Source organism: Triticum aestivum, chromosome 1B (genome assembly GCF_018294505.1).
Source record: "Triticum aestivum cultivar Chinese Spring chromosome 1B, IWGSC CS RefSeq v2.1, whole genome shotgun sequence".
Taxonomy (NCBI): domain Eukaryota; kingdom Viridiplantae; phylum Streptophyta; class Magnoliopsida; order Poales; family Poaceae; genus Triticum; species Triticum aestivum.
Genome location: NC_057795.1, coordinates 167,046 through 191,919, shown reverse-complemented (window position 1 = coordinate 191,919; position 24,874 = coordinate 167,046). Strand labels below are relative to the sequence as shown.

At 46.8% G+C, this 24,874-nt stretch overlaps 1 protein-coding gene across 1 annotated transcript; it reads left to right on the top strand.

The window, feature by feature from the left end:
• Positions 1-19,024: 19,024 nt before the first annotated feature.
• LOC123102290 (disease resistance protein RGA2) lies at positions 19,025-24,463 on the top strand. The gene is made up of 4 exons (XM_044523590.1): positions 19,025-19,263; positions 19,351-21,026; positions 21,441-23,829; positions 23,949-24,463. The coding sequence occupies exons 2-3, from the start codon at positions 19,356-19,358 to the stop codon at positions 23,808-23,810; spliced, it is 4,041 nt and encodes a 1,346-aa protein (XP_044379525.1). The 5' UTR covers positions 19,025-19,263; positions 19,351-19,355; the 3' UTR covers positions 23,811-23,829; positions 23,949-24,463.
• Positions 24,464-24,874: the final 411 nt, after the last annotated feature.

Here is a 24,874-nt window from a genome sequence, read left to right as displayed (position 1 = left end):
CAAACAGTGTGTTTGGAATTTCAGTGAAGCCATTGTTCTATTCTTTTTGGATAGTTTGATTTATATAGGTTCTGTTCTCGTTTATATAATTTGATTTTTCACTCGGTGACAACGTTTATTGTAAGTAAACTGAACCATTTGAATCTATTTTATGATGCAACCATTTATATTTTCAATTAATTTCTTTGTTATTTACTCAAAGATGGGCATAATCAAATTAGGCAGGCTTCTCATAGTATTATACTCTGTAGTACGATAAAATGGGAATCTTGCAAACATAAAGCCATCTTAACATCCTTGTTTTGTGTCTATCTTTATGAGCTATCATATAATCCAACCATCCAAATAGACGGGCGCAGCAACGCGCGCCATCGATGATCTAGTTTTATGTATGATTGGTTACCTTTGCAAGTCTCTTAGAATTATCTGTTTGGTTTGGCCTACTAGATTGATCTTTCTTGCAATGGGAGAAGTGCATAACTTTGGGTTGAATCTTGCGGTGTCCTTTCCCAGTGACAGCAGGGGAAGCAAGGCACTTATTGTATTGTTGCCATCGAGGATAAAAAGATGGGGTTTATATCATATTGCTTGAGTTTATCCCTCTACATCATGTCATCTTGCTTAATGCGTTACTCTGTTCTTATGAACTTAATACTCTAGATGCAGGCAGGAGTCGGTCGATGTGTGGAGTAATTGTAGCAGATGCAGGCAGGAGTCGGTCTACTTGTTGCGGACGTGATGCCTATATACATGATCATGCCTAGATATTCTCATAACTATGCACTTTTCTATCAATTGCTCGACAGTAATTTGTTCACCCACCGTAATACTTATGCTATCTTGAGAGAAGCCACTAGTGAAACCTATGGCCCCCGGGTCTATTCTCTATCATATAAGTTTCCAATCTACTTTATTTTGCAATCTTTACTTTTCAATCTATATCATAAAAATACCAAAAATGTTTATCGTATCATATTATCTCTATCAGATCTCACTTTCGAAAGTGGTCGTGAAGGGATTGACAACCCCTTTATCGCATTGGTTGCGAGGTTCTTGGTTGTTTGTGTAGGCGCGTGGGACTTGTGAGGAGTCTCCTACTGGATTGATACCTTGGTTCTCATAAACTGAGGAAAATACTTACGCTACTTTGCTGCATCACCCTTTCATCTTCAAGGGAAAAACCAACGCATGCTCAGGAGGTAGAAAGCGGCCACGTGGAGCCTCATCTGTCCCGGTTCGTAAGTGAACCGGGAGTAAAAGGTGTGGCCTTTACTCCCGACCCTTTATTCCCGCTTCCTGAACCGGGGCTAAAGGGCCTCTGGAACCAGGCCAAATGGGTCGTTTTCTACTAGTGCCAGTGCCAGCGCACCTGGTGCACCGGAATGTGCAGGCACTACCGCACGGTGCGGGCAGGCACCGTTGGCGGCGGAGGAGGATGCGCCGGGGGTGAACTTCCCCTTGCTCTTGTCGGAGCCGCTGAAGAAACCATGCACTACTAGGGAAAACCCTAGCAATAGCGCGGGTATTTTGCCTATCAGTAGCGCGGGATGACACGCTACTGATAAGGCGCTACAGCTAATGTATAGCAGTAGCGCCTGTCATCCCACGCTACTGCTATACATGGCTAGGAGTAGCGAGCTTTAGTGCAGAGCGCTGCTGCTAATATCTGCAGCGCTTTTTAGCAGGAAGCGCTACTGGTAAGGGAGCGCTACTGCTAACTTTATTCCCCTCGCTACTGCTAGTTTTATTAGTTTCTGTTTTTTTTTGCATATTTGTTTTGTATTTTAATAGGCTTTATATAATAATCTTTAGCATATCATACACATACAAATGTAATCATAGCATATACATACAAATAGTCTCATGAAATCATGTCATCATCATAATCATCATCCAACACAAAGTGGTTTCTCGTCATCATCTCGAAAATAGCGATACAAGTCTCGATTACTTGCAACTACATCGTCATCCATCTAAACAATGACATACGCGAGAAGAGCTATCACTATGAGTGAGAGCGGAACTATGCAGTACATGAGTTTGTATCCCTCTCTCGCACTCGCGTGAACCTAAACTAACTACTGGTTGTCGCTCGGAAACTGGAAACTGGTACACCTGGGCCTGACACTCCAGCCACTCGTCGTATATTCCTGGCGTAGCACTTCTTCGCCATCGACGATCTATGCACCTGCATCGTCATATGAGTCGATGATATGCAACATATATAGTTGAGCAACAGAAAGAGACGGACTTGGCAAAAATAGAAGCAACATATCATAAGCATAAATAACATAGTTCATCGTACCCAAAATGCCCTAACTAGAGTGAACTTCGCTAGTCGAGGAGGACAGTTTAATTACATCACAAATAAAGTTTCGTTGTGCATACTCAAAGTTTTGTCATACAGAAAGTACGGACTAAACGGACACATTGTCATATATCGACAATCACTACATGTTGTGCCATCCCTCAATGTCAGGGAGATAGTCGCCAAGCTTAGTGAAAGGCTTCAAGTCGAGACGCTGAGAGGCTTACACTTGTTCGAACTTCTTCCGATGACATTTTTCCTTCTTCGTTGAACATCCCTATTTTTTCGACAACCTCATTCATGATGATTTGGGCAAGTTCACGCTGGATGTGATAGAACTCAGCTCGAAGTCGATGATCCTCGATATCTCCTAAGCCCTTTGCCCATCGCAGAATATGGGCATCGCCGGATCTAGGTGACATGCGAAGGTTCTGGTGATCCCGTCTGTACTAGCATGAGGTGTAGGACATAGAATCCATCATTAAGAGAATCACTCGGTTGCTGGATGCAGCAGAAGTCGGTCTTATGGCTGAAGGCGGGCCTGTCGTCGCTTGTCTTCTTGTCCTTGACCTCTCCACCCCGTGTGCCGTAGTAAAACATAGCACTGTTAAGAACAGACTTGATTTGGGTGGAATCCTTTTTGTTAATGTTCTTCGACGAGTCCAAGTAAAGAGCGCAGGAGTATCGGGGGTAGAGGATGATGTGGACGGCGCGCCCGCCGCTGCACAAAACAAGTACACCTCAAATTATTTAGCCTCCACCGTGCAAATGACACTAGTAGAAAAGGGGGCAATGGCCCAGGCCAGTTCAGCCCATTAGTCCCGGTTCAATCCAGAACCGGGACCAATGGAGCTATTTGCCCTGGTTCGTGAGCCCAGGGGGCCGGTCGGGCCACGTGGGCCATTGGTCCCGGTTCGTCCGGACCTTTTGGTCCCGGTTGGTGGGACGAACCGGGACCAATGGGCCTGGCTCCTGGCCCACCACTATTGGTCCCGGTTGGTGGCATGAACCGGGACCAATGGCTACCCGTTAGTCCCGGTTCATGCCACGAACCGGGACCAATAGTGATGCCTATATATACCCCCTCGCTCGCGAGCAGAGCACTCCAGTGCTCTGTTTTTCTCTTGCCGACGAGGGGGGGCTTTGTGGTGCTCTAGCTCACCTCCATAGCACATGAGGTGTTCGATGAAATGCCCGAGCCACACTACTTAAGCTTTCTCCTCTCCAAGCTCGACCTCCAACCTCTATTTTCCTCAATATTTGTCTAGGTTTAGCGGTCCATCACGCCCCGTCCCCGTCTTCACCGTCGTCGATCACCCGCGCCGATCTCATCGCCAGCACCACCGTGGTGAGCCTCTTGTTCTTATCTTCTTTCTGAAAGGAAAAATATTCTTACTTGTATTATTTTCTTACTTTTATTATTGCATCTTATATAGTGCGATGGTTTTGGTATCCGCCTCCGTCGGCCCTCGTCCTGTCTATGATACGGATGTGGTATATATATATTATATTTTCATAACTATTGGTTCATTTATTGTTTATGAAAATTATGCCGACCAACATGACATAGATTTTATTTATCTAGGAGGTTGTTGAACCGGAAATTCCAACCGACCCTATTGTCGAGAGGTTAAATTTAGTTGAAGAAGAAAACAATTTCTTGAAGGAAAAAATAAAAAACTTGAGGAGGAGAAGATGATATTGGAGTTGCATGTTGCGGATGTCGTCGATGATCACAAGATCAAGATGGATGCAATGCGCTTGAAGATGAGAAAGATTAGAAAATATGCCATTCATACCGAGGCTTGGTATCATTATGCCGTTGGATCAGCTGTTACCTTGGTTGCGATTATGATCGCATTTGTTTTCGCATTGAAATGTTTTACATAGTTTCAATGTATGGTTTAATTAATTTAGATGCTCTGCAGAGCTTTATGTTGTTAGATGAGAACTATGTATGTACTTTGGTTTTTATGTGATGATGAACTTCTATTAATTTGGTCACTTAATTATCTATTCATGATGTTCTGTAATGATTTTTGACACACTTAATTATATATAATGCACGCAGATGAACCGGCAATGGATGTACGGTGACAGACACACCTCCGAGTACATTAAGGGCGTGCATGATTTTCTCGAAGTGGCTGAGGCAAACAAGCAGAATGGTTTTATGTGTTGTCCATGCCCTATATGTGGGAATACGAAGTCTTACTCTGACCGGAAAATCCTTCACACCCACCTGCTTTACAAGGGTTTCATGCCACACTATAATGTTTGGACGAGGCACGGAGAAATAGGGGTTATGATGGAAGACGGCGAGGAAGAAGAGTACGATGACAACTATGTGCCCCCTGAATACGGTGATGCTACTGAACATCAAGATGCACCAGACGATGTGCACGATGGTGCTGCAACGGGCGAAGCTGCTGAAGATCAAGAGGAACCAGACGATGTGCCCGATGATGATGATCTCCGCCGGGTCATTGTCGATGCAAGGACACAATGCGAAAGTCAAAAGGAGAAGCTGAAGTTCGATCGCATGTTAGAGGATCACAAAAAGGGGTTGTACCCCAATTGCGAAGATGGCAACACAAAGCTCGGTACCATACTCGAATTGCTGCAGTGGAAGGCAGAGAATGCTGTGCCTGATAAAGGATTTGAGAAGCTACTGAAAATAATGAAGAAGAAGCTTCCAAAGGATAACGAATTGCCCGACAGTACATACGCAGCAAAGAAGGTCGTATGCCCTCTAGGATTGGAGGTGGAGAAGATACATGCATGCCCTAATGACTGCATCCTCTACCGCGGTGCCTACAAGGATCTGAACGCATGCCCGGTATGCGGTGCATTGCGGTATAAGATCAGACGAGATGACCCTGGTGATGTTGACGGCGAGCCTCCCAGGAAGAGGGTTCCTGCGAAGGTGATGTGGTATGCTCCTATAATACCATGGTTGAAACGTCTGTTCAGAAACGGAGAGCATGCCAAGTTGATGCGATGGCACAGTGAGGACCGTAAGAAAGACGGGAAGTTGAGAGCACCCGCTGACGGGTCGCAGTGGAGAAAAATTGAGAGAAAGTACTGGGATGAGTTTGCAAAGGACCCAAGGAACGTATGGTTTGCTTTAAGCGCGGATGGCATTAATCCTTTCGGGGAGCAGAGCAGCAATCACAGCACCTGGCCCGTGACTCTATGTATGTATAACCTTCCTCCTTGGATGTGCATGAAGCGGAAGTTCATTATGATGCCAGTTCTCATCCAAGGCCCTAAGCAACCCGGCAACGACATTGATGTGTACCTAAGGCCATTAGTTGAAGAACTTTTACAGCTGTGGAATGGAAACGGTGTACGTACGTGGGATGAGCACAAAAAGGAGGAATTTGACCTAAAGGCGTTGCTGTTCGTGACCATCAACGATTGGCCCGCTCTCAGTAACCTTTCAGGACAGACAAACAAGGGATACCACGCATGCACGCACTGTTTACTTGACACCGATAGTATATACCTGGGAAGCTGCAGGAAGAATGTGTACCTGGGCCATCGTCGATTTCTTCCGACCAACCATCAATGTCGAAAGAAAGGCAAGCATTTCAAAGGCGAGGCAGATCACCGGAAGAAGCCCGCCATGCGTACCGGTGATCACGTACTTGCTATGGTCAATGATTTACACGTAATCTTTGGAAAGGGTCCCGGCGGACTAGCTGTTCCGAATGACGCTGAGAATCACGCACCCATGTGGAAGAAGAAATCTATATTTTGGGACCTACCCTACTGGAAAGACCTAGAGGTCCGCTCTTCGATCGACGTGATGCACGTGACGAAGAACCTTTGCGTGAACCTGCTAGGCTTCTTGGGCGTGTATGGGAAGACAAAAGATACACCTGAGGCACGAGAGGACCTGCAACGCTTGCACGAAAAAGAGGGCATGCCTCCGAAGCAGTATGAAGGTCCTGCCAGCTACGCTCTTACGAAAGAAGAGAAAGAAATATTCTTTCAATGCCTGCTCAGTATGAAGGTCCCGACTGGCTTCTCGTCGAATATAAAGGGAATAATAAATATGCCAGAGAAAAAGTTCCAGAACCTAAAGTCTCATGACTGCCACGTGATTATGACGCAACTGCTTCCGGTTGCATTGAGGGGGCTTCTACCGGAAAACGTCCGATTAGCCATTGTGAAGCTATGTGCATTCCTCAATGCAATATCTCAGAAGGTGATCGATCCAGAAATCGTACCAACGCTAAGGAGTGATGTGGCGCAATGTCTTGTCAGTTTCGAGCTGGTGTTCCCACCATCCTTCTTCAATATCATGACGCACGTCCTAGTTCATCTAGTCGACGAGATTGTCATTCTGGGGCCCGTATTTCTACACAATATGTACCCCTTTGAGAGGTTCATGGGAGTCCTAAAGAAATATGTTCGTAACCGCGCTAGGCCAGAAGGAAGCATCTCCATGGGCCATCAAACAGAGGATGTCATCGGGTTTTGTGTTGACTTCATTCCTGGCCTTAAGAAGATAGGTCTCCCTAAATCGCGGTATGAGGGGAGACTGACTGGAAAAGGCACGCTTGGAAGGGACTCAATAATATGCAGGGACGGATATTCTTGGTCTCAAGCACACTACACAGTTCTACAGAACTCTACCTTGGTGACCCCGTATGTCGATGAACACAAGAACAGTCTGCGCTCCAAACACCCGGAGCAGTGCGACGACTGGATTACATGTGAACACATCAGGACTTTCAGCAGTTGGTTGGAAACACGTCTCAGAGGTGACAGCACTGTTTGTGATGAGCTGTACTTGTTGTCCAGGGGACCATCTTCGACTGTAATGATTTGGAAAGGATACGAGATAAATGGGAATACATTTTACACGATTGACCAAGATGAAAAGAGCACCAACCAAAACAGCGGTGTCCGCTTTGATGCAGCAACCGACAATGGAAATGACACATATTATGGTTACATAGTAGACATATGGGAACTTGACTACGGAGTAGATTTTAAGGTCCCTTTGTTTAAGTGCAAGTGGGTCAATCTGTCAGGAGGCGGGGTACAGGTAGACCCACAGTACGGAATGACAACAGTGGATCTGAAAAATCTTGGGTACACTGACGAACCGTTCGTCCTAGCCAATGATGTGGCACAGGTTATCTATGTGAAGGACATGTCTACCAGACCGAGGAAAAGAAAAGATAAGGAAGCGAATACATCATACAATGAGCCAAAGCGCCACATAGTTCTTTCAGGAAAAAGGGACATCCTGGGAGTGGAGGGCAAGACAGACATGTCTGAAGAGTATGAAAAGTTTCATGAAATTCCCCCCTTCAAAGTCAAGGCTGACCCAAGCATCCTGATAAACGATGAAGATTATCCATGGTTACGGCGCAATAAGCAAACGACACAAGCGAAGAAAAAGTGAAGACTTTCTCCCGCAACTATTATGATGATACCATGCCAACTTTGTAACAGACGAGTATGATACCATTGTCCGTTTTGTACATGCACATGCTATGCCAACTTTTTCAGAGTTCATTTGAAAACTATGAATTTGAAAACCTCGCCAACCGAAGGGCGCTCACACCGGTTTATAAGCCCGTCCCTCTACACGCCTTGTTGAGCTCACAAACTTGTGATTCACACAAATTTCAAAGAAAACTAATGGCACAAACAGAAAGTTTATAATTTTGCTGACCTAAAAGCAAAAAGAATTAAAAAATAAAGCAAAAAACCAAAAGAAAATAAATAATGCAGAAAACAAAACAAAAAAACTTGAAAAAAATAAAAATAGCAACAATAAGTATTTTGTTGTAAGTAGAAACAAAATAAAATAAATAAATAAAGCAAAAAAGTGTTTTCAAATTTGAAAACTAATGGCACTAACAGAAAGTTTATAATTTTTCTAAAACTAAAAGCAAAAGAATTAAAAAATAAAGCAAAAAACAACAAAAAATAAATAATGCAGAAAACAGAACAAAAAAACTGAAAAATAATAAAAATAGCAACAATAAGTATTTTGTTGTAAGTACAAACAAAATAAAATATATAAAGCAACAAAGAAAACAAAAAAAGTGTTTTCAAATTTGAAAACTAATGGCACTAACAGAAAGTTTATAATTTTTCTAAAACTAAAAGCAAAAAGAATTAAAAAATAAAGCAAAAACAACAAAAAATAAATAATGCAGAAAGCAAAACCAAAAAACTGGAAAAAATAAAAATAGCAACAATAAGTATTTTGTTGTAAGTAGAAACAAAATAAAATAAATAAAGCAACAAAGAAAACAAAAAAACAAAAAAAGTGCCACCTACTGGGCCCCCACGGCCTGAATACGACTAGAAACCCTACCATGGGCCAGGATTCAGGCCCGCGGGAGGCCCAGTAGGCCCACAGGCACAGATTGCACGGTCAGGCCCGAAAGCCTGCAGTTGAGAGGAGCTCGAGAGGGTGGGCGCAGCAGCGCTTATAAACCACTCTCGAGCTCTCTCAACTAGCGAGGTGGGACTAAACTTTTCGGCGCGGGGCAGCACAAGGCCTTTGGTCCCGGTTGGTGGCACCAACCGGGACTAAAGGGGGGATTAGTCCCGGTTGGTGCCACGACCCGGGACTAATGCCCCCCTTTAGTCCCGGTTGGTGCCACCAACCGGGACCAAAGGCCGCCGCTTCCCGCCCTTTGGGCTGCTGAAAATTGGCCTTTGGTCCCGGTTGGTGGCACCAACCGGGACTAAAGGTGGTCATTAGTCCCGGGTCGTGGCACGAACCGGGACCAAAGCCTTTTCTATATAAGCAAAGACTTGGCGTTTTTTCAGATTTCATCGCCAGTTCCCCGCCCCGACGACGCCGCCAGGCTGCCCGAGCTCGCCCCGACGACGCCGTCAGGCTGCCCGTGCTCGCCGTCGCCGTCGCCCCGCGCCCCTGCCCCGTGCTCGCCGTCGCCGTCGCCCCGCGCCCCTGCCCCGTGCTCGCCGTCGCCCTGCCCCTGCCCCGTCCCGCCCCCGCGCGCCGGCGCCCTCACCGCCCCCGCCGTCGCCTCGAGCTCCCCTGCTACGGGCTCGCCGTCGCCGCCCGCTCCTCGTCGCCGTCGCCCTGCCCCCCTGCCCCGTCCCGCCCCGCGCGCCGGCGCCCTCGCCTGCCCCCGCGCTGTGAGCCGCCGCCCGGCTCTTTTAATGTTTAAGCTCTTTTTTTTTTTATGCTCTGTTTTTTTATGTTTTAATTTTTTTGTTCATATGTGATGTATATGTGTATGTGGCTATAATGTATATGTGTATGTGAACAATGCAAAAGATAGTTTTTTTAGAAAAATTAGGATTTTTTTTTCTGTTCATAGATTTTTTTTGGTGATATTAATTATTGTAAATATGCAAATGTTTGTATATTCATATGAACAATGAATTAGGCAATACTACTTCATGTATTTTTAAGAAGGAAGAAGAAGAAAAAGAATGAGAGGAAAAAGGAAATAAGAAGAGGAAGAAAGGAGAAGAGGAGGGGAGAGGAAGAAGAGGAGAAATAAATAAGAAGAAAAAAGAAGAAAAAGAAGAGGAGAAGAAGAAAGGAATAGAGGAGAAGAAGAAAAAATAGAAAAAAAAATCTATTTTTTTTCTCCTCTATTCTTTTCTTCTTCTCCTCTTTTTTTTCTTCTTCTTTTTCTTCTTCTTCTTCCTTCTTCCTTCTTCCTCTTTTCTTCCTTTTTTCTTATTTTCCTTTCTCGAGGGATAAGAAGAAAAAGAAGAGGAGGAGAAGAAAGAAAGGAATAGAGGAGAAAGAAGAAACTTTGACACGAGGGGGGGGTACCGATACCCCCTCCCCGATAACATTATTTTCCCATGTATATCTATGTTGCGTCGTTGTCGATATAACGAGGGTGTCGAGGATCACCGAGGGGTCGAGGGTCGGGAACTAGGGTAGAGGGTCGAGGGTTGTTAAGGGGTCAAGGGTCGAAGGTTTCAGGGTCGAGGGTCGCTAAGGGGTCAAGGGTCGAAGGTTTCAGGGTCGAGGGTTCCTATAGTGTCAAAGTATTGAAGAAATCCATGGCTTCATCATTAGCCGGAAGTAACCATGGCATGATGGTACGAAGTCCTCCAAAGTTATTCTGGAATGGAGTCCCGGATAGGATAATTTGCCTTTTTGTACGAATCTCAACAAAGGCCTTTCAAATAATGATATTTGGAAGGTTCTTGCTGAACTTTGTACCAAAAAGCGAATTATCCTATATGGGACTCCGTTCCAAAATAACTTTGGAGAGCTTCGTACCATCATGCACCTGTTACTTTCGCCTAATGCGAATCCTTTGACACTAGGCAACCTCCCGACCCCTCGGCGATCCTCGACCCCTTGACCCTCGACCGCTCGGCAATCCACGACCCTCTACCCTACCGCGGGCGTCGATGCCCACGTCACTTGTGGGACATAGATGTAGTGTTCAACGCCGACCCCCTCCCGATAGCTTCAACACGTGGGGGGGGGTCGATATTACCCCCTCCTTGAAGCGTTCTCGAGGCCACCCCCTAACCCTTGAAGCGTTGTCGAGGCCACCCCAAACCCTAGAGAAGCAGCGTCGAGGCCACTAATATGATTCCTTATTGTGATTAGCTAGCTAGTTCTACGTTTGCCACTAATATATCCATATCTGTCATGTTTGAATAATAATTGCCATGTTGTAAATATTTGTAGAAACTATGGACACCCCCCGAGACGAAGCACAAGAAGCGTTGTTGAGGGACATAATCGCACAAGGAAGTGATGCCGTCTCCTCGTTGATGTTTCTCAACGACAACGATGGTCTGGAAGGAGAGGGTGAAGAAGCAGCTGGCTATGATTTACATGGCTCCGATGACCCAATGCCGGTGCAAGAAGGAGAGGGTGAAGAAGTAGACCGTGAGGACGGCTCCGGTGATCACCAAACCGAGTCCGGCCAGGTATATATATTAGTTAAGCCTGTGCTGACTAGCTAATTGATGCATTCATTGTTTTGGTATGTACACATATTAATTAACTCTCGTCTTTGTTCTTTTTTCTAGCCCTCCGGATCGAGCACAACTTCGGTAAAGAGACGAGGCCCGAAGAAAAAGTTGAGCTCGGATGAAAAGTTTGAGATCATACAAATCGCGCGCGACGGCCAACCGATTGAACCCTACCGGACAAAGAAGGCATTTGTTGCTCAGTGCGGGGTTCTGGTTAGGGACAAGATCCCGATCAGCATCCAGCAATGGTATAAGCCTAAGAACGAAGACCCTGAGGTGTCTTATGTCAATGATATGCAGAAAAAGAATCTTTGGACTGAGCTGAAGTCAAATTTCACCCTACCGCCGGAGGATGATCCGGAGAAGCCAGTTATAGAGCCATTAATCAAGTCTTTTGCTCTGAGGAAGATGGCAGACCTATTCAGGAATTGGAAGAAAGACCTCAATAGGTATGTCGAAAAAAATGAGACACCAGAATTCAAGGGCAAATATGAGAAGATCAGAGATGACTGGCCCGCATTTGTGGCCCACAAGACATCGGAAAAGAGTAAAAAGATGTCGGCGACAAACAAGAGAAATGCTGAGAAGAAGAAGCTTCACCATCGCACGGGGTCAGGTGGCTACCTCGTAGCCCGGCCTAAGTGGGCCAAGGCTGAGAATGATCTGCTTGATAAAGGGATCGAACCAGAGACAATGAACTGGCCAGAACGTTGCCGGACTTGGTTCTTTGGGGCCGGCGGATCCTTGGACCCTATAACAGGGAAGTGCATTTGGACGGACGAACAATTGGACATACCAGTCAAGAGGCTTCAGCAATATATCGAAGCAGCGCAGCAAGGGACGTTCGTTCCAGACAGGGAGAAGGACGAGCTCACAATGGCCCTCGGCAATCCTGAGCACCCTGGACGGACACGAGGCACGCCAGGCTCCGTTTCGTGGAAGGCTGGATTTCCGGACGCAGGGGGTTACAAAACCCAGGAGAGGAGGAAGAAACTGGAGCAGAGCCAACTGCAGGCGCTGCACGAAAGGGTAATGGGGCTAGAGGAACGAGAAGCAGATCGCAGCAAACGACCTGCCGAAGCTTCCCCCGAAGCTACCCCGCCATCTCAGCGGAGAAGCAGCGTGGCTTCCACCGAGCTGCTTCAGCCAGAGCATGCCTTGACGGCTCCTGCCAGCTATCCCGTGGATGCTATCACGGATGCTGAAAATTGCCACCTTATGGCGCAATGGAGCAATTTGAAGGTCAAGGCGGCTGTTGGCTCTGTTTATCCTACTAAACCCGACTCAACTTTTCACTGCCGGCCGATTCCAGAAGGATATGCTAAGGTGATGGTCGATGAAATAACGGAGGGATTTGAGGACCTCCGGCTTGACCACCCTACCGGTGAAGGGGAGTATCGGCTGGGTTCTGCTCTGAAGACTCCATGCCTATGGCGGAAGGATCTCATCAACCTTCCGAACTGGACGCCTCCGCCTCCTCCTCCTCCTCCGGCGAGTCAGGGCACTCCGCCTCCTCCACCGCCTCCTCCTCCGGCGAGTGACGATCAGGGCACTCGGCCGGCTCCTTCTCCGGCGCGTGGCGGCACTCCGCCTCCTTCTCCGCCTGCGCCGGCGCGCCCGAGCAGCCAGCCTCCTCCTTCTCCGCCTCGTCAGCAAGGGCGGAAGAGACCCGCCGCCGCTCCGGCTGCTCCGGCGCGTCGTAGTCCTTCTCCTCCGCCTCGTAAGCAAGGAAAGAAGACATCCGCTCCGTCTACTCTGCCGGCGTCTAGCAGTACAGCCAAAGGCGGGAGGAGATACAGATTCGGTCCTTCTCTGAAGACTCCAGAGAAGTTACCGTACGAGAGGAGCGAGGAGGAAAACGCGAAGATCGCGCAGACCGAAGTGGATGACTGGTTTCAAGGGTTGAAAGCAAAGAGACATCCACCTCCGGAGGAGAAGGTAGATCCGGTGAAAGCGAAGCGCACTCTGGCTGCCCTGACAAAACCACCCAAGTCTCCGCCGAAAGGCAACTATGAGCGCATTATTGGAAAGGCATTTGCCGAAGCGGAGAGGTCGGGAAGTACTAAAAGTGATCAAAGGATGAAAGAACGACGAGCTGGGAAACAAATTGCCCAGCTCGGCGAACAAGCGAAGCAATCGTGCCCCCCGCTCAAGGTGCCTGCTAGCGACATCGTCGATCCGAGGATGGTGCCCGGTTATGGCAATCCTGCAGATTACCTGCCCGACGATGTACATTATGATATCTTGGAGGTGCAGATACAAAGATACGAGTACGGGAAGCCTCTCGTCAAAGATGAAAGTTCTCTATCAACGATGATGCGAAGATTGCATGATTGGTACATGAAAACCTGCAAAGAGTCTGAGGGGAGGAGTACTTTGTATGTGAGAGTTAAAAAGGAGCATGACCTCCTTGGAATTGAACTGTTGCCTATTCCATTTGAGGAGTTCTATCAGTTTTTCAATCAATTGGCCATCGATAAAGCAACGGTCACCTCCTACTGTCTGTAAGTAGTACTACTTCTGTCATTAAGTCTCTCTATATAACTCAGCCCTTTCATTGCATGTATTTATAATTATCCTCACTATATTATGCAGATTGAAGATCGCCGAATTGAAGAAAAGACAAGTGGGAGATATTGGGTTCATTAACACGTATCTCATAGATGCAACTGAGGTTCAATATCGTGCCCAAGAAACCGAGGCCAACTTGCTACGATCGTTGGAAATAAATGAACACAAAGATATAATACTCTTTCCTTACAACTTCAAGTGAGTGTTACTGTCTTGTGGCATATTCGGTTTCCTTATTAGTCCAGGTTATAGTAATGTAATATTGATGAGTTATGCATGTGTGCGCAGCTACCACTATATTCTCCTAGAGATTAAGCTTGAGAAGGGAGTAGTAACTGTCTTAGACTCCAAGCGAAAAGATCCCAAGGAGTATGCGGACATGACTGAAATGCTCGAGAAGTAAGTTAAATCGATCATTATCCACCATATCAGCAACTTTGTTCATTTCTGATATCAAGTAATTGTTTTCTTTGTATGGCAGGGCTTGGAGAAAATTCACCAAAAAAGCTCCGGGACTACCGAAGAAGCTGCAATTTAGGCACCCGAAAGTAAGTACTATATAGTAGCATATTCCAGGCATCTCCTAGTGATTCAAGCGCTAGTTTCATCAATACCATTTAGCATGCTTGCTAATTATCAGTTTGATTGACCTCTATTTCTTGTAAAGTGGTTGTGGCAGGAACAAGGGAATGATTTCTGTGGATACTACATTTGCGAGTCCATCCGCCACACGACCTGTGAGCGGGGCTACTCCGACAAACAATATGAAGTGCGTAAATAACAATATTCACAATTTTATTTTATTACCATCATTTGTGTTGAGTTTCATTCATTCATATATATATATATATGTATTGACCCCCTTCTTAAAATTAGATGTTTCGGATGCGGGATGAACTCCTAGCACCAGATCGCATGCGAGCAATTCAAGAGGAATTGGCGGCATTCTTTCTTGACCACGTGATCGCTGAAGACGGAGAATACTATGTGGACCACGCGTCCGTATTTTAGGAGATTATATATTTGTAAAAGATAATTATTGTATATATGTAGCCGGTAGTGTCGGATAGATATACGAGAACTTGTTGTTCGACCAATCTCTCGGAGAAGGAGAGGTGGTCGATATCACTTCTCTCTGTATGCATATATGTTCATGACGATCTTCTGTTTGCTTACTAGCTAGCTAGCGTGTCTAGCTAGTCCTCTCTATACGTATGTATGGTACGTAGCGTCGACCAAGCACGGACAAAAGAGAGGACACTTCTCTCTATTAATTAGCTAGCTATAGCACAATATATGAAACACCTAAATTAACCCCCCAAAACCCCCCAACCCCCCCCCCCCTTTTCAAAAAAAACAAAAACCCCAGCCACAGAAATGCTGACGCGTGGATGCCTACTGGTCCCGGTTGGTGCCACCAACCGGGACCAAAGGCCCTCCTGCCTGGGCTCAGCGGACAGGCCACGTGGAGGCCCATCTGTCCCGGTTCTGGATTGAACCGGGACTAAAGGGTCAGGGCATTAGTACCGACCCTTTAGTCCCGGTTCATGAACCGGGACTAAAGGCCCTCACCAACCGGGACTGTAGGCCCTTTTTCTACTAGTGTGAATGATTGAAATCGAAGGAAGGATATCCGCGCGGATGACTTACAGGGCATGATAAGGCACGAGAATCGCATCCTTGTCCTTATTGGCGAGCATGAAATTGACGAGGTAGTCCCTCGCGTATTCACAGTGCTTTGTGCAGACTGCCAAGAAGCCCTCATGCATGAAGTACGGGTCAGCGACACAGATAAAAGCTATCTACTCAACCCCAATGAGGTAGTTCATGTGCAAGGCATAAAGACAGACAAATGTAAAATCCAGCTTCTTCAAGTGAAACATGTCGAAGATGTAATCGAATCGAAGGAAGAAATTCTCCGCGGGGAATGTGTCGACGTACGACAATTGTCGCGGCACGTTAACCATGTAGAGTGGGTATCCTGGATTTTTCGAGGCGATGAGGCCTTTCTCTATCCGCAGTACATCGTCATGAAGTCTCCTTACATCGCCAAATCTGGCCCCTATCGCTGCTTTAGGTAGGATTGGTTCACCGGCGATATGCCATTTTGCCCGCACTGGGGATATCTATACGGTATTGAACCCGAGGCTGCTGAGGCGGCTGGATCATAGAAGCGGATTTGCTGCCTTTCCTCGGTCTATTCCTAGACTTCTTTGCTACCGGAAGGTCGTCCACAATACGTTCAGATTCCGGAGGCGGCAATTCAGACACCGACTCATGACGCTCAAACCCTAAGTAGGCGCCAGTATTGACATACCATTGAGTGTCATCATCATCCTCATCCTCATCTATGGCGATGTCACCAGCGACTAATGGAGCCTTTTCCTCACCCCGTCCGCTATCACCCAACACGACAGCCGATGCTAATTGGGTAGGTGAGGTGTTGATGTTCATACCTAACTGCGTGCTCGTGGGTGTGCTCCCGTCCGCCTCTAGATGAAGCAGACTCTTTGGCCACAACAGGACCCATCCATTGCAATCACCACCAGTCTAGTAGTCAGGAGCTTGTTAGGAAGTCGTTGCCTCTTTGCTTTCTGTTCTATACCGGCTCCGCTAGTCTCGGCGCCGGTCTCAGTCTCAGCGCCAGTCTCGATGCCGGTCTCAGTCTCAACGGCGGTCTCAGTCTCAGCGCCGGTCTCGATGTCGGTCTCAGTCTCCGATGTGATAGGTGGACCCAGCAACACCAATTGTTGATCGTCGGCTTCCCTCAAAAATTCCTCTGCCGCTAGGTAGACGTTGTCGCAGTCACCAGAACCCTGTCCTTCATCATTGCTAGCCATGTTTCCTGGGATTAAATCTAGTTAATTATTTCTAGACCTAATAAAATGAATAATGACATAAAAAGGCCTATGCTTTGCAGGAACATTGACTCCTTCCCGGTGCGGCAAATCCCGGGCACTCGATATGTCCTAGTTTGTAGCACAAGTCATGCCGAAATTCAAGAAAAAATTTGGCATGACTTTTGCTAAATAGTGGACAAATCAAGAACCTGAAATTTGCCGAAACGGAAATGAATCAACATTCCGGCAAAACATAGGCCACTCAACTTCATTCCCTGGAAACAATGTTCAAATATCCATGTTCCACACCGCAACACATGTCCAAATATACACGAGCAACCACATGTCCAAATTTCACAAGCTAATTCAAAAACTAAGTGTAGAAGAAAATTTATTTAACTACTAATAGAACAAAATTCAGTTTACTTTAGTTCTCTATAATGATGAAAGGAAAAAAAATCAGTTAACTACTAATTTCATTCATTTAGGTTATTCATTTAACTTGACCTAATTAACCTAGTGCACCACTACTACTAGCAGCACTACTAACCCTACTGCCGTAACTAAAAAACATCTAATTAATATCTACTGGTACCACTACTGCCCTAACCTAATTAACATCTACTAGTATCATTATATACTACTAGCAGCACTGCTACAACATTTTCTTCAATTTTTTCTTTAAAAAACATCTAAGAAAACAAAAATCGTAACTAAATCCTACTGCCCTAACTAACTTTTGCTGTAAACCAAATTGTTTGCTCTAAACTAATTTTTGCTCTTAACATCTTTTGTTCAAAACTATTTTTTTTCTCTAAACTAATTTTTCCTCTAACATCTACTACTTAACATCTTTTTGCCCTAACTAATTTTTGCTCTAATATCTACTAATTAAAATGCAGAGAGAGAGGAGGGGTGGGGGACATACAGAGAGGGGAGAGACTATGGCGGGGAGGTGCTCGGAGATGGAGGCAGGGGCGGGGAGGGCGGGCTCGGGCAGCGGTGAGGTCGAGGGCGGCGGCGGTGAGGTAGAGGGCGGCCCGAGAGGCGGCGGCGATGAGGCTGGGTGGACTCGGGCAGCAGCGGTGAGGATGAGCGCGGCCTCGGGGGAAGACGGTGAGGTTGTGGGCGTCGACGCCGGCAGGAGACGGCGGCGAAGTGGGGCGAGGGATTTGGGGGAGAAGTGGTGGCCGGGGGGAGGGAAACCACTGGTTAAGTGAAACATAACGGTAGCGCCTTTCTGAAAACGGTCTATAGCTAAGTTAGGTATAACGCGTTTCAGCAAACGCGCTACTGCTATGCCTTCATCCTTTTTCCCTTTTTTCTTTATTTTTCTATACATTTTATTGTTTTCCTTTCTCCTTTTTCTATTTCTTTCATTTTCATTTACTTTTCTATTTGTTTTCCATTTTATTTTATTTTCGTTAGCATTAGCGCCTTACACATAAACGCGCTGCTATAACAATATTAGCGGTAGTGCGGTTCTTGAAAGATCGCTACTACTATATGTAGCCTATCGGCTTAGTGGTTGGAATTTTGGTAGTAGCGCTTTTTCGACGAGACGCGCTATTGCTATATATGTATCTGCAGCGCGCTTATTTTGCAGCGAGCTTTTTTAACAAGCGCTACTGCTAAAGTTCTATCTACAACGTTTTCCTTAGTAGTGATGGCTAGGGTTTGGTTGTCCCCCCCCCCCCCACACACACACACGTGGATTAATATTGGACAGCCACGCGACGCTTACACCCACTGTCAGGCGGGCCCGAAGTAGGTGGGTGCATTTACTATGACCGCGTCCGGTTGTTAGCCGGCTGAGTTGTGGAGCCGCGGCGGACAAATAGGGGACGTGCGGCGCGTCCGCTTCATGTCCGCGCCGACTCATTTGAGGCCCAAATTTAGGCGGCAAATGCGTCGGCGCGGACTCGGGGCGGATGCATTTTGGTTTGGGTGAGTATGTTGGGCCGGGGTTTTTATCCGCGATGACCGGGACAAGCACGCGCGGGCGAAATGGGACACCCCGTTGGAGTTGCTCTTAGAGTAGAAGAACTTGAGAGTTAGAGTAAAAAACTGCTGGAGAGTGGCGAGGCTAGAGGGTTTTACACGGTAGTTGTACCTGCTGCGAGTAGTCCCGTGTCAAAAGTGCAATGACTTGATTGAGCGTGGTTTGTGGTGGGGTGGTCAGTCTTGGCAGGCATGCATCGACAGAATGATGCGATATGCGTACGAGCCAGCACCTCACGGAGTCACGGGTGGCAACCAACGCTGTGCATCCCACTGTCGCCGAGGCGTACGGCGGTGCCGGTGGGCTCACATCACATGCCCCGATCAAGGTCTAGTCTCTCTCTCTCTCTTGTATGATTGCCCGCTCCGCTTCTTGCCTTCGCCTCCCAGCTGCAAACCCCACGCGCGTTCTCCCCCAGGCACCAAGAAGAGAACCCCATCTCCGGAGGGAGGCAGAGCCTAAACCCCAGCCAGATCCCGCACCGCCATCCGCGCGCGAGGCGGCGCGACCCCCACCGCGGCCGGACGGCGAGATCTTCATCGGCTACCGGCCGGGGAAAGATTTCTTGCTTCGTTAGCAAGGTAACCAGGCATCACTTCCCTCTCTCCAGCCTCGTTGCGTCCGCCAAATTAATTTTTTCCCCATCTGACACTGTTGAGTCTCGACAGATCTCATGGCCGGTGGTTTGGATTGGAACGTTGCCGCGGTAATAACCATTGTTGGCTGGCTGGTGTCGCCCATCATCGGCTTTCTCCTGCCCAAGATCCTCTCCAGGATTGGGTTTGAGGTGGGCTTGGAGCAGAAGATCCAGCATGACCTAGAGTACCGCATCATCCCGGATCTGGAGAAGACGCTGCACGCTGTAGATACGGAGAGGCTGATGAAGAGACGGGAAAAAGCGATGTCCGTTGTGGACAAGCTGGACAAGATGGCCGCTGGGCTGAGGGAAGCTCGAGATGATGCGGATGACATCCTCGATGATGCTCCGCACAAGATCGTCGTGGGCGACATCCTCTACTGGCGGTGCCTGGGGATTGCACGCATTATCCAGAAAGGATCGGCTCGCCTGCAGAGCCTTTTGTGCCGGTTCCTAGGCAGGCCTGATCTGGAGACGCTGAAGGCCGACCTGAAGAAGATTTCATCGGAGCTGCACGCGCTGCTGACCGACGACGACGAGGCTTTCTACCGACTGAGCCAGGTAGACAGGATGAGGATGATACCAAAGACCTTGCGGGGCAACATGATGAAAATGATACCGCAGCTCGTGAGGCTGCGGCCAGAAGAGACCGCAGCTATGGAATGTGGTTTTCTTAACATGATGAATGCATGGCTGGTTCCAGCCCAGGAGGAAGAGGACGGCATCGATGTTGCTCAGGAGGAAGGGGAAGGCATCGATGATGCTCAGCCGGAGGAGGAAGGCATCGAGGAGGAAGACATCGATGATGCTCAATTGGAAGAGGAAGACATCGATGGTGCTCAGTTGGAAGAGGAAGACATCTATGATGCTCAAGAGGAAGGGGAAGGCATCGATGATGCTCAGTTGGAAGAGGAAGACACCTGTGATGCTCAGAAGGAAGGGGAAGACATCGATGATGCTCAGTTGGAAGAGGAAGACATCTATGATGCTCAGAAGGAAGGGGAAGGCATCCATGATGCTCAGGAGGAAGGGGAAGGCATCGATGATGCTCAGGATGAAGGCGAAGAGATCGATGATGCTCATGTGGAGGAGGAAGAGATCGATGATGCTCATGTGGAGGAGGAAGAGGTCGATCATGCCCATGTGGATGAGGAAGACATCCATGATGCTCAGCCGGAGGAATGGGAAGGCATCGATGATGCTCAGCCGGAGGAAGGGGAAGGCATCGATGATGCTCAGGAGGAAGGGGAAGGCATCGATGGTGCTCGGGCGGAAGACAATGTTGATGATTACACCAATTGTTTTGATAAGATGGTCGAATTGCTGAGGCGAGCTGAGGAGGAAGACATCCACGATGCTCAGCACGACATCGGGTCCCACGCCAGCAGCTGGCCGCATCATCTGTACGGTGCCGTGGAGGCCTGCATAGCTCGCCGCAAAAGGAGCTGCATAGGGATTGCCCGGAGCAGGTCGTCGTCTCGGCTACTGCAGTGGGCACAGAATTTTTCTCGATGGTTCCTACGCAGGTCAGAGTACGGTGCACTACCGACAACGACTATGGATACTGCAGCACCCTCGGATTCCTTGGGCATATTCAAGACTTGTTGTATACCACTGTTCCACTTGTTAGTTCATGTGTATGAGGTTGCCTGCACTCATCGAGATCGGTCCTATCGTCAGGTGTTTGGCATCACAAGTAATTACCAGGTATATATAGAACTAAACTACTATACTGTTATCGTATGTCTGGCCCCTAAAAAATAAGCAGCGTATATCCTAACTTTCTCTGGTACGACACAAAACTAATTTAAACCTTTATGATTTGGTTCACAATAATAAATAGTGCATCTGTATGCATAGATTTGAAAATGTTATCATCTGAACCAATCCTTTTTTTTTTTGAAGAAGAAGATATATTAAGATCAGTCGTAGATCATTTTCACGGGTTTATGCATGTTTAAATTACAGTTTTGTTCCACCGATGATCTTGGTATTTCTTCTGCCTGGCCATTTTTTTTCCAGCGCGCGGCACTCTCTTTTTGATATGCATTATAGTCACCTATCTCTAGTGGATAGTGGACATGTGAGCGCCATACTCATTTAAGAATTTGCTTATCGCAGGAGCATGCCAACCTGTTAGATTTTGTCCTTACTGCAATCTCAAGGCGGAACTTGAGCAAAAGAAAACAGAGAGTAGAAAGAAGCATCAGTGAAGTGAACGCGTCACCACTGTTAGTTGGGGCAAGCAAGAGCACACTGGAACAGATTGCCAATAAGAATAGGAGTGGAATTAGAACTGCTACCAAGCGCAAGGTATTTGGTCTAGAGGACTTGCGTGATGATATAATAGGAAGGCTCCGTGAGACACCAAACTCGACTAGTACCAGTTCATGTTACTCTGTGATTGGCATATATGGTGTTGCAGGGTCTGGGAAGACTACCCTTGCACGATATATTCGAGATTGCATAAAGTGCACGGAACTTTTTGACACCATCATGTGCCTTCACGTGTCCGAAGCTTTCAGCGTGGATGCTATATTTAATGAAATGCTGAAGGATATTACCAAAAATCGGCACTCCTATATTTCAGATCGTGAGGAGCTGGAAGAGAAGCTGAAGAAATCATTGCGTGGCAAACGTTTCTTCTTGATATTGGATGATCTCTGGGTGAAGAACAAGAATGACCCACAGCTGGTAGAAGTAATCTCTCCGCTCAGTGTTGGGATGAAAGGAAGCAAAATCCTGGTGACGGCTCGAACAAAAGATGCAGCCAGAGCTCTGTGTGCTGATGAGCCTATTAAAATGCCTGATTTGGATGAGGAACAATACTTTGAGATGTTTATGCATTATGCATTGGGTGGAAAAAGTGTTGATGTTAAAAAATTTGAACCAGTTGGAAGAGAGATTGCAAATAAGCTCCGCCGATCACCTATCGCAGCAGCAATAGTGGCGGGACAGCTTGGGACAAACCCAAGTATTTTGTTTTGGGAAAATACTTTAGAGCTTGACATGTTGAATGATACCATGGATGCACTTTGGTGGAGCTATCAGCAGCTTAACCAGGACATCAGGCGATGCTTAGAGTACTGCAATATTTTCCCCAACAGATTTAAAATGGAAAAAAACATCTTAGTTCACCTCTGGATAGCGGAAGGGTTGGTGACCGGTTCTGCAAGAGAGGACATGGAACGTGTAGCTGAGGACTACATTCAAGGGTTAGTGTCACATTCCTTTCTGGAAGCAGAAGGAACAGATTTGTTTTCAGTTCATGATCTGTTGCGTGATTTACTAGACAAGGTTGCTGGATGTGATTACTATAAAATATTAAATGCAAGGAGCCAGAGCGGAGAAAGCTGCAATGGAGTTGTCAATCCAGATGTTCGTCATCTTTTTGTTCAGAGTTATGATGCAGAATTGATTACCAAGAAGATCCTTGGGTTGGAGAATTTACGCACTCTCATTATTGATTTTGCTGGAAGTGATGTCGAGGAAAAACTCATTGAGAGTTTATGCAAGAGGCTGTCAAAATTAAGGGTGCTGGCCATTGCCTTGAGTAATCGAGACCATGGTGTAATCAACTACACCAAGAAGTTCTTGTTCCCAGAATCTATTAGACAGTTGAAGCACCTACGCTATCTTGCCTTCAGAACACTGCACATGGGGATGGTCGTTTTACCGAGTGCACTAACTAAGCTAGACCATATCCAACTGCTAGATTTTGGTGACAATGTAATTGAATTTCCTTCTACTGGTGTTATCAAGTTGCGGCACATAATCTGCAGGTATGACGCGAAAGTTCCTAACATAGGCAGGTTCAAATCACTCCAAACATTGCAAAACTTCCAAGTGAGGAATGAAGAAGGTTATGAGGTAAAGCAGCTGATGGACCTAGACAAGCTTTGCGGTAGTTTGGCGATCCATGGCCTTGAAAATGTAAAAAGCAAAAGGGAAGCTCTTGAAGCCAATCTAGCTACCAAGAAATGGCTCAAGGAACTGAAACTATTTTGGACTGGTGGTTGTACGAGGCGCAGTCCAGAAGTTGAAGAAGAGGTACTTGAGGGCTTGTGCACTTCCGTTGAGCTTGAACGACTTGAGATATTTGGATATGAAGGCTCAAAGTACCCTGATTGGATGGTGGTGAGTAACCAGAGAGGTGACCAAAAGAAACTGCAACGACTAATGTTCGTGGGATGCAGCAATCCAGTATCAGCTGGTCCTCCTGCACTTGAGGCTTTCCCTCGTCTCCGTTCTTTATTTATCTTGCATTGCAGCTGGGACTCCTTACCAGGCAATTTGGAGCACCTCACATCACTCAAGACACTGCTTATCTTGAACTGCAAAAATTTATTGTCGCTCCCAACACTTCCTCAGCATCTTGAGGAGATTATTATTGAACTATGCGATGAGGGGTTCATGGAGTCTTGTGTGACAGTGGGACATCCAAACTGGCAAAAGATTCAGCACATCCCCAATATACACATCCCCAATTAATGGGTTGGCAACCCAGCAAGTAAGACTGTCATCCCCTTTGCTGCCTTGTTTCTCCATTTTGTATTTGTAAACATTAACTACTCGGTACTTGACGACTCGACTGCTTACTCTTTCTATGTTTGTTCATCCATTTGCTAGCCTTAGAGGAAGACTCGGTGACCCTGATGGGATTATAGTTCAAGAGCTTTAGGCCTCTCCAGAAAATGAAGCTGCAGAGGGAATGTGCAGGCAGCATCCTACCAAGCAAAACTAAAGTCAGGAAAGGCTGCCGGATGTGTGAGATCTGTTGTTTCAGTGTGATGTTCATCTTGGTATTTGTTTCTGGACTGTAATTTTCAGAGCGGACCAGTCCTCCTAATTTCCTCCCAATTTCAGATCGCAGCTGCAGTAGCGATATCCAGTGTTAGGAATTTCAGTAAAACTATTCACTATGCTATTAAGCGTGAGGGGATTCACTGCTGCAGCTGGGACGCCTTATCGCTTCAGAATTCACAAGGACGTTTATTAGTATTGTCGTGATGTGTGTCAAGTTTGTAGTGATGGTCTTGGATTGGATATGGTAGCTGCTATTGCTAACTGTATTTGTATGTCAAATAACTGTATAATGTAGTGTGCTGCATCTCTAATTTATTACTACGACCTTGTTCCTTGTTCTTGGCTATTTGTGTGCACTCATTCATTTATGCCATTTGCGGTTCAGCTGACCCCAGTGTGCGGATTTCATCCGGCCGCTCCTTCTCTGCTTCTGATTTATTGAGTCGCTCATGTTATGCTTAGTCCAGTTACTTGTAATATTCTGCCTTCATTGAGGTTGTTCCCTAAGGCAGGCAACCGGACTGAGTTTCTTCACAGGAATCTCCTTCTCAGTCCGCTCACACGCATAATTCAGAAATGCCATGTAAATGGAAGAAAGGGATCCTGCTGGCTTCCCTCTCCCCCCCCCCCCCCCCCCCCCCAACCCCCCCAAAAAAAAATGTTTCTGACGAGATATGTTCCCAAGTGGGCTGGCCCATTGGGTTGCACCGTCGGAAATGGTGTAAAAATCCCCAAAAAAAGCAGTGCAC